Source organism: Phoenix dactylifera, chromosome 1 (assembly GCF_009389715.1).
Source record: "Phoenix dactylifera cultivar Barhee BC4 chromosome 1, palm_55x_up_171113_PBpolish2nd_filt_p, whole genome shotgun sequence".
Taxonomy (NCBI): Eukaryota; Viridiplantae; Streptophyta; class Magnoliopsida; order Arecales; family Arecaceae; genus Phoenix; species Phoenix dactylifera.
In genome coordinates this window covers 4,447,339-4,458,226 of record NC_052392.1, presented here as the reverse complement: position 1 = coordinate 4,458,226, position 10,888 = coordinate 4,447,339, and the positions used below count along the sequence as shown (strand labels likewise).

The following is a 10,888-nucleotide window of genomic DNA, read 5'->3' as shown; positions in this document are numbered from 1 at the left end:
ATCTGTCAACTTAAACCTGCCCATTTTCTGCTAATCTCTAATGATCAAAGCATAACCCTATTAAAAAGCAAGCATCCGTCCGTCTGCTGATAATTATCTTAAGCTTAAATGGTTTTAGCTTAAACTCTTGTATAAAAAGCCAAGATGATGTGAGAACCAACTCCCCCCACTTCCTTGATGCCAGATACTGAAATCTAGATATGAACCAATAGCCCAAGTTTTGGGACTACCGAGCTGCATTATTAAGAATTTAATAGCTACTGGAAGTTCAATAGGTACAGAATTCCTGTCTGGGCTCCTTAACTATACAAATCTGAACCAGACCCAAATGAGACTGCGGTAGGTTGGATCAATCTAAGACCCACCCCGGGTATATACCTCTTAAGCTTAGACTCCAAACCCCATCACCTGATGGGGATGATAAACACATGTATTGTAGTTACAGCAGAGACATCCAATTTATATTGGTAAAAATATTTATCTTGACAGTGTTGCTCTCATACAACATGACCACAACGAAGTTTGACAAATAATATACTATCCTCAACATATCAGCACCAGATCAAACATCATAAATATCACGACTGTCACTTAAAATACACTAATGCTGCATTTGTGGAAAGGTTAATAACACATTTGAACGTTTCCAGCATCAGCTGAAACGGCTCCGTACATCACAAAAGAAATTAGTTTTCACATGTTTGGCTTCCATGATAGCTGAGCTCTCCAGATTGACTCAAGGGCCAGCAGATTGGAAATCCATTTCCTGGACTAAAATTTCTAGACTTCCATAATGGCTCTTGAGATATATGAGGCATCATGCCATGTGGTACATGATGCGCCAAAAATCAGGCATCGATAAAATGGATGTCAAAGGTGTTGGGGTGGATCTGCCACACGTTCAAGGCAGCATATTCTTCTAAGCACTCCTTTAGCTGAGCTTCGCTATAACCCTGCCCAAACAATGTCAAAAGGACAATCTCATTAACAAGCAGAAACGAGAAGACAAATATCATGAAAAGGGTGATGCTTTCTAATAAAATGAAAACATCACTATTTCCATAAACTGTGTAGGATAATACAAAGCACATACACTTGTTAGTTCATCTTGTCCCCGTGCAAGTATCAATTGGATAAAGCTCACACATAAATTATTTATGTTCTGACAGAGCATAAAAACTACCTAGAAGCGTAATGACATACAACTTTCAAGGATTAATGGTAAGTGTAAACAGCACCATGCACTGTGATAATAGAGATAAAATGTAAATATCATGAATGCAACGGTGAAGCAGAGGTGAGAAATGGAATTGCAAGGGTAAAATAGGCTCAGAGATGTAATAAAAACATTGGCAATGCGAGGTATTAGTCTGCAGGCACAAAGGAAGACATGCATGGTTACAAGAATATCAAGGTCAAAGAAAAAAATCACCATGATCGGACATCCATCTCAACTAAACCTAAAAATAAGAACTTAGAAAATTATGCCTCTTAACTAGTATGCCATGCAATGTTTTTCTTGAGAAATCCCGTCTTGTTGACAACAAACAAAGACATGCATGTCACCAATTCTAGATCAAGTAATTTAGAGCAAATTTCTCATAAGCACTTATTTTAAGTCATTTTCCCAAAAAAAAGATATTACTAATCATGGAAAAAACAATTTTCATCTTCAATTTCTAATAATGCTAGATTTGTGGACTCTTCTTACATGCCTTATCATGGCACTTCTATAGGAGAAAAGTGCACATCCATAAATAAAGCACAGAAAAAGGGGAAAAATATGGAATCTAGATGTAGCAAATAGGAATTTACAATACATAAAGCAACAATGCAAACTGATTCAATTTGGATGATAGACCAGTCGGCTATTAAAAGTAAGATTACACAAAGTGCTTTATGTGGTTTCAGGAGCTTCTTATAGTTTATAAAATTTATCAATTGTTTAAAACGTATAAGATCATAAAAATCTGAAAGGGTTAAGCAATAAGTGCTAACCTTTCTGGATATCCAGTTGAGAGCATGAGCATAGCTTACATCCATGCTGTTTGTCCTGGCAGCCTCATCTCGTAAGATTGAATAGATATCAGAGATGGCATCTAAACCAGATCTTTGGCGATCATCTGAGTATAATGAGAACTTTGACATCTGCATCAAACGCAGTGCCTCATCCACATCACTCTGAGCTACTGTTTCAGAAAATCGAAGCCTTGCTAATGCCTGCAATTAGAGATGATGATTTCCTGGTCATGAACAAAGAATGAAAATCTGTGTTGGGTATTCAAGCTCTGGCATTGTCAACCCAAGCTATGCCTAAATGCTAAGAACCACTGTTTAATCAGGAAAAAGAAAAAGTACTCAGAATTAAAGATAGGGCTCACAATAGATATCCGCAGAATGCTGAGAAGCGTTCTGACAGTTGTATAAGAGTGTGGTGCATTTGATTTAGCTTCATCTTGGCGGATGCTAGAATATGCAGTAGCAATATACTCCTCAAGTTCCCTTGGGACAGAAGGAACTATTCTTCGTGCAGCTGAGATATATGCTCTGTGTAAGAGAATAAATAGTTACATCATCAAAGGATTTTTCTGAATCAATAACAAAAATATATGACAAGGCTTGTTAGCAGATACATAAAAATATTAAGAAGAATTACCTCAGAACAGATGGTTCAAGTGGTGTGAATCCAAGTGAAGGAGATTCAAGATTTTGATGCACGTGGACCACATGTCTTGCCATTTCAAGGTCACTATCCATGTCTGCTCGATCCAGAATAAGCCATAGGAGGTCAAAACGTGACAAAAGAGCTGGAGGAAGATTAATATTTTCAGCTGGAGTCCTCCGAAGATCATATCTTCCCCTAAAAAAGAAATAGAGATATTAGGCTGTTAAGATAAATAGGCCTTCAGCACAAAAATATCAAAATAAAATAAAAAATGCAGATTCAATTAGGACCAAGCAGGATTGGCAGCAGCAAGAACAGCTGTTCTTGCATTGAGAGACGTAGTGATGCCAGCTTTTGCTATGCTAACAGTTTGCTGCTCCATCACTTCATGGATTGCAGTTCTATCTGATTCTTCCATCTTATCGAACTCATCAATTGCACATATTCCCATATCTGCCAGTACCTGCAAATTTAATATTTCAAGCAACTTAGATTCCATACTCATTTGTAAAAGTTTTATAAAATAAAATGCACAGAGTATGGAATGAAATGGAAAATTTAAGGAATTCTGACAAGCAAAACATCTTTCATTTTTGGTGATTTAGTTTTGCTCCATGTATTTTCCAGGAAGCAAGCGACGAAAGCCAATTGCCAACATATGCTTGCAAGAGCATGCCATGCATGTCCATGCCAGAGAATGCAAAGTTATGACTGGACATGTTGGAAATACCATGAAGATATGAACTATAAGCACAGACATTTATGTTTAGACTCAACTTGCACCTGCATATATCAACAGGCATCATCATCATCATCATACAGTTGAAGGATTGAGCGGATGATGAGAGTCCATTATCATATAAATTTTCATATTTATATATGTACATACTATATATGATTAAACAGAAGTAATAATAAATAGAAAAAATAAGCAAAATAAAAGGAAAAGAAAAGAAGATCAGTCTCACCAGTGCTCCTCCTTCAAGAACCATCTCATTTGTGACAGGATCTTTCTGGACAGCTGCAGTTAGACCAACTCCACTGCTTCCTCGACCTGTAGTATACACTCCCCTTGGTGCAACATTAATAATGTGTTTAAGTAGCTGACTTTTTGCAACCCCAGGATCTCCCATTAAACAAACGTGCAGGTCCCCTCTGATCTGCACATCAAAATTGGTTTTCATGCAAGGCTGGTTAATATTCATCTTAAGCCATTTAACTACTGACAGTGAAGAATATTTTCTAAAATAGAAAAAGTTATATTGGTTTTATCTCAGCAAATCACATCTCAGAAATTTCTCTGGCTCTGGAAATGGACTTGAAAGAAGAAAAACCCATTTCTTTCATTGTAAAAGAAAAGAAGGAAAATATATGTCACTGTTTTTTCACTGCAAATGCTTGTGTTTCTTTAAATTTCACACCTGAAGAGTGAGATGAGATACAAGCATTCTGCAATTAGATATTTTATTACATAATAAACTAAAATATTGTGTCAAGTCAGCATAGTCAGGACTGAATGACCTAATCATAATAACACTAATAAGTTAGCAATGTCACTTAATATTTACCTTCATACCATCCGAGAGTTTTCGATGAGGGGCACCCACAAGTAGTAGTAGAAGAGCTTTTTTAACATCTTCATGGCCAAATATTTCAGGTGCTAACGACTTTGCCAACTTATTATATATATCACCATCCTCAGCGAGACGTTCAATTTTCTCCTGCTCATCATCTTTAAGTTCATATCTGCACCAAAGATCATAGCTTTATATGAAATTGTGAATTAATTAAGTGCTTAATGATCAGAAGATTAAGCTTCACTAACTCCTGGTGAAGGAATTTTCAGATCTTCACATGATATTTGACATTTGACAACAAATTTGCACAGAGAAGGATGACAATGTAAAAAGAAGTTTGCATCTGTCAAGCAGGTTTAACTCCAAATTTGGTTTCCTTGCTGAATGTATTCAGCCTGAAGGATGTTTCAATGCAAATTAAAGATAGTACATTAGCCTTTTTTTATTATAGTGCTTATTTGTACCCTAATTGCTATAATTCCATATATAGTACATGATAAATTTCATATCATCATGGACAGTGCAGTCACAGAAATTTCCTGGATTAGAAGTAAAGGACTTGCATCTTAGAAAAATAATACTTGAGAACAGTTTACATTTGCATATAAAGAGAGTTGGATGAGGTAAATCTAGAAGGATAAGACCTAATGAAAGGCCACAGTAGCTAGACAAGCTAATCAAATTTGGACAAGCAAGATCAAAGTAACGCTTACTTGTTTCTACTGCCCTTTTAAGGAACAGTGCTGTGACAACAATAAAATGATTGAAATAGGTGTTGCAGGTTAATGTAGTTGGCCAACCTTCTAAAAGAACACACGTTCTGTTAACATAGCTTTGAGAAAGAATGTAATGAGTGTGAAAAACGTATAGTCCATTTTTTGACAGGCATATATTTCCTCATCTACAAACTTCAAATAGTAGCAGGAGTTAACGAAAGAATTCACTTGTTTTTATTGATGCGCAAATTGGTAGACCAAAAGTAATTGAAGGAGAATCACAAACATAAAATGCCTAAAGAGTTGTTCTCGTTTTATTCCATGCTAACAAAACTGCAGCCTTATTTGCCACATGAAGTCTGCAAATGGAAGAAATAGTGTTTCTACCACCAAGGATATCTTTATTTTCTGTATAGTCCCAGCTAACATATACCATCTCAACAGCTAAGATTTAGAAAATTGTAATTAAAAAATCATGCTGTTACCATATATGTTTGCTCTATTTTTTTTTAAAAAAAACAAAACAATTTTCCATGTGCTTCTAATTGGATGGATGACTTTTAAGGAACAGATATGTTCAATCAGTTACTTTAAAATCTTGACATAAAATCGTCAAAGTACCAACATCGATAAATGGACTGAATAATTAACTGTTGACTGTTATGATCTGACTTACTCTTCATATTTTTTCTTGAATTGGGTAATGGACATGGCTTCCAAATATGTATCTGCAACCAAGCCTGCACGCATTGCTCTGAATCCAGTGTAAGGAATTGGAAGGAAAATCCCCGACAACTCAACCACATCACCTGGGGCAACCTGATAAACCAACGATTTCACCTTCTAGCTTTATTAGTGATAAAGTTTTATAAAACTAATAAAGCTGCAAATGTAATAAAGCACCTCCACCAATTGAAGGCCATTTTTAATTTAGATAGAAGTATATGCGACCCTTATTTCTTGCATCTAATTCTGATTGACTTTCAGATAGAATTAACTGTCCTTGGAAAATTCAATTCACAACCCAATATCTATTCCTTTGCATCTTTTAAGGACAAATCCACGAGGCAAAAGAACCTTTAAAGAGAAGGGAGATGATTATGTTCAAAAGACAGAAAACAATGTGGATCTAGAAGCCTGTCTCATGATGCAACCAACTGGAAGTGGGGCAGTGGTTGGATGTCCCTCTTGAAAAAATAGAAGCATCAAAAAGGAAGATAATTATAAAGTTCAAGGCAAAGAAACACTGGATGATCAGTTTGTGGCTCCTGGTGGGGCACAACATCATTTCACGTCATACTTCTAGAAACAGAGGAGATATTAGATGATTTCCTCTCAAGAACTTGTTATGCATTCAATGAGGGACCAACTTGTGTGGAAAAATTTCAGGTTTACCATGTCTGTTCGCCCACCAAAGAAAAAAAACATGACAAAAGAAATCCTAATAACACACTAACCTTTCTAGTAAGCTCTCCTCTGAGATGAACAGTTAAAGACCGTGGAATGTGGCCCTTTGGAACATGTTCTGCTAACTCCTGAATCCTTGCCTACATGTAAACCACAACAAACAAAAAAGCAATCAATGTATGGATAAGAATAAAAGAGAAAGCAATGCACTGGAACAGAAAAGGGAATGCATTTACGAGAAAAGTTTATAAAGTTTGAAATTGGCATGTCTTATAGTTTCTTTCCATAGTAACCCTATCATAACATCAAATTTGAAGGGAACAGGGATTCCTACTGTATATACACACATCCTTGTGCAAGTCAAATTGTCTAAAGACATCAGAATAGATGCTATAATGCTCCTCTGTTGTATGAAAGTGAACAGTATTAACAATACTGATGTGTATCCAACTGTCGAAGCCCTAAAGGAAAACATAATTTACTATGTGCATAAATGTATGGAAACTCATGAACAGGGAAAATAACAATAAGGTGTCAGAATCTGCATTCCAAATATAAAAAAATAAAGGCTACCTTGGAATCTTATTAGATGCTTCCAATCACATTTGGTTCCATATCTGAGTCCAGAGATCAAAATGCAGGAGAAACATATATTGCTGGTCTAGGAAGCAGGAAGAGAAAAGAGAAAAATGCGATTGAAGCTTTTGGAGAAGAAAGATCAGGAGAATTATAGACGTAAAAGAGAGGCAGAACAATGCAAATTTTCTGAAAAGCAACCATGTTTTAACCGATTACCGACTATTCCATTGCCAATTCAAAGCCACAACTCTTCACAACCAAATTTTTTCATAGCATTTTCATGTAGTCAGTTCTTCCCCTACAGATATGAGTTTGCACTGCTACCAATTTTATGTAACATGAAGTTATATAAGCAGGAAGAGAAGAGAAATGTGCATTGAAGCTTATCCGCAACAGCACAATTTTTCCAAAAAAACAATCATGTTTCAACTAATACCCAACTATTCAATTGCCAATTCAAAGCCCTGGTTCTCCCCAACCAAATTTTTATGCATAGTATTTTTATATACTAAATTCTTCTCATTTGAAGTCATAGAAGCTGCAAACTGAAAAAGGAGAAGATTTAGGTATAGACACAAAGAAAATGAATGAAAAGCAAATCCCAAAACCTTTCAAGTTGATAAAGATACTTGTAACAGAAAGGCTAAATAACATGGCTAAGTCCCACTATGATTCTCACTAATTCCTCAAAGTCTTCATTGATTGCTTTTTTCTCCATTTTTGGCCCTTCAACTGAATGCTAGACGATCTCCTAAATATAGTCACCTCGACCCCCCAACAAGAACCTATACAGACCATCTCAATACCAATTATTGATCTAAATATGTGTTTTCCCAAATAAATGTGATCCTTGCACTGATGCTGCAAAGCATATATACTTTTAGAGGACTGGAGTTGCAGAGGTCGTACCTCTGGCATCCAAAATACTAAAGCAGTTACTAAGAAATAACAGATTATTAACTCTATCAAAGAAAGGCTTTCCTTCCATATAAAGATATGAAGAATAAGAAGCTGAAGTTACCTCTTGAAATTTCAGAAACTTTGATGCTCTAAGCTGAAGGATAAGGTTCCCCTTTGCCTTATTTATTTTGCAGCGGCTTGACGGGCACTCAAATAGGGGCATAAATACTCGAGCAGTCACTTCCTGATTTTGTTGCAACGAAGAAAGAATTGAGCATATAATACCAATGGACATATCACATTGATGCAAAATAATTACGACATTAGAAATAAAGAGAATAAAAAAATTAGTAGGTCAGAGCTAGAATATATACAGCAGAGACTTGACTGGAATTGTCGGACATGAGCCCTCAGTTTCGTTTAACTAATCATTGGGATAAATGATGTGATTGTCACGAAAGATTGTTTTGCATATAGAGTGAAACGTATGTGTTTCAAGCATGGCAAATTGCCAAATTTTCACAGAGAGAATGACACAGGAATTGATACAGCTGTAAATCCATAGAGCGTTCATAAAATTTGAACTATCTTTCATTGTGTATTTGAGCAATAACTGAAGAAAATAAAAATTTAAGAAGAAACTATATAAGTGGCTATAGATCTTCCGAGAGACGGTAACAAGATTGACAACAACATTGAGACCACTGATGGGGATCATAACTCTTCCCATGATCATAGAAATTAAAAAAGAAAGAAAGAAAGAAAGAATCAAGTTTCAGTGGGAAATCCCAATAGACATATTCCATTACAACATCTTGACATATTGATGGCTATAGTTGTTGCTATCGCACTTCCTAGAAACAGGGCAACACATTAAGATTGCTGTAAATTATAAATATTGGTGCGTCCGTAGTGCCACAGGTGCCGTCTGTGAGACACACACCACAGACTACAATATTGACACAAGGATTCAGCATATAGTTTAGAAAAATGAAAAGTAGAAGAGAATCATTGGCATAGCCATTAAATAGTCTGCATCAAATCAAAGGGTAAGATGATGCAAAAGCACATTTTCCAAATTTATGATACCTGATAAATTTCAAAGCCACAGTCTTCACATGTATAAACAGCAACTTGCATCAAGGGCTTAACATCTGAGCAGCGTGTTATAATGCCAGAAATCTTTACAAGTTGGCCAATATTGGATGCTTTGACTTGTCTTATGGTCAGTGGGGTTCCCTTGGAGAATGCCTTGATGTAGACTTCACTGAAAGCCAGAAAGGTTTTCTTGTTAAGAATGGATGGAAATAAAACAAAAGGAAATAAAAAGAACAGATAGAGAAAGAAAAGAGACCAAAATTTTTCCTATAAAAACGAAACAGAGTATCAATGGCATATCAATAATAAAACACAATCCCATAGCAGCAACCAATGAGACATAAATAATTTACTATGCCTGTCAAACTGCAAAGGAAAAAATTAAGCAGCATTCCACTTTTATAAACAAAAAATTTGTCAGATGTGTCTGAACTGTACAGCCTACTTGAAGGGGATTTAGAAAAGCATAAATCTGCAGTACGATCAGTTTCTTTGCAGAAATGTTCCATTAGATTTAGTCGGCTCCTTTCAAAATGTCTCTCTCACACAGCTCCAAAACATTTATATTAGACTAATTTGAGTGTTATAATATAACCTTGGACATTTCGTTGGGTTAGATGATCTTAACACGCACCTCAAAGGTCGTCCCAAGTTTAGTTCTAATCTTGATATATTCTACTGAACACAATCTTAAATCATAAACGTTTTAAGGTGCAACACGAATCATGAGAAGCCTTTAGAAAGAAACAACCAAAAGAAACAACACATCAAAGACAAAATCCGAGTCCTTCATACTTTCAAGCACACTTACAAGAACCGCTTGATTTCCGAAGGCATCTTTTGAAGCGGGTCAGTGTTATCAGCACTATCCGTCCCATCATCCACTCTCTGCGTCATCAAGATGTCACGATCCTCATCCACCGGAAACACCTCGGTCGGCTCCGGCATGAGCTCGTCGATGGCCTCAGCGAAGATGCTGATGTAGCGCCGGGTGTTCTCCGTGACCCGCTGCAAGAACTCCTCATCCAGATCCTTGTACTATTCCCAAAACCAAAACCAAAACCACCATTAGATCTAGGGCAACAAACAAGAAAGGAAAAAGTTGGAGGCTTACATTGAAGAGGTCGTCGAGTTCGATCTGGACGGCGCGGAACTTGCGGTTGGAGACATCTTGCTGAAATTCCAGTTAGGGTTACGGTTAGAAGAAGAAGAAGCGGGGAGGAGATAGAAAGGGGCGGTTGGAGGAGGAAGCTTACGAGGAGCTTGAGGTACTTGGGCTCGCCGAGGGCGTCGGCGAAGTTGCTGAGAAAATCCTTGGCAAGGGCTGAGGATTCGAAGAAGAGGAGTGAGACCGAGATATAATTGCCGGGAGAAATGATAGAAATCAGGAATTTGGAAGTACCTTTGTCGGCATTGAAGTCGAGATTCTTCATGCCTCAGAGCTACCAAACGAGAGAGAGAGAGAGAGAGAGAGAGAGAGAGAGATGGATGGGATTAGAGGAAGAGAGGGGAAGAAAGGGGCCTAGGGCTTTTGGCGGGCGCGAATGCTGGTTTTGGCGGGAAGAGGAGGAGGGGGCCGGATGGACGGCAGCGATTGTTTTCTTTAAAGTGTCGGTAAACTGAGAAGCGCCGCTAATTTAAACGTCGTGGGTGTGCGTCGACGCGCTTCCTGTCTTCGGACAGGAGTTGGGCTGTGAATGATGAGCTTTAGGTGCATTACCAAGTCCCAAAATGGAAGTGAATTGCAGGTTTAGGTTTGAGCATGGTAACCATGTTTTTTTATATAAAAAAATAGATCCAACTATTTTTGACGTTTCCCTGGCTGGATTTTTTTTGTTTTTTACTAAAACGAATATTTCTACAGGTACGAATACACCCAATCGAAATAGAAAACAAAAGATCCGAAGTTCTCCGAGCATCTCTTCCTTCCCAGTCCATAGGGTGCC

The 10,888-nt window shown here is 37.2% G+C and overlaps 1 protein-coding gene across 1 annotated transcript; it reads right to left on the bottom strand.

Annotated features, from left to right (window-relative positions):
• Positions 1 to 433: 433 nt before the first annotated feature.
• On the bottom strand, positions 434 to 10,520 carry LOC103720627 (DNA replication licensing factor MCM7). Its single transcript, XM_008810428.3, has 15 exons — positions 10,345 to 10,520; positions 10,199 to 10,266; positions 10,057 to 10,116; positions 9,754 to 9,980; positions 8,934 to 9,111; positions 7,966 to 8,088; positions 6,416 to 6,505; positions 5,635 to 5,777; positions 4,234 to 4,411; positions 3,634 to 3,825; positions 2,956 to 3,128; positions 2,657 to 2,860; positions 2,382 to 2,547; positions 1,999 to 2,220; positions 434 to 953 (listed from the first exon to the last, which is right to left on the bottom strand). The coding sequence occupies exons 1-15, from the start codon at positions 10,373 to 10,375 to the stop codon at positions 849 to 851; spliced, it is 2,160 nt and encodes a 719-aa protein (XP_008808650.1). The 5' UTR covers positions 10,376 to 10,520; the 3' UTR covers positions 434 to 848.
• Positions 10,521 to 10,888: the final 368 nt, after the last annotated feature.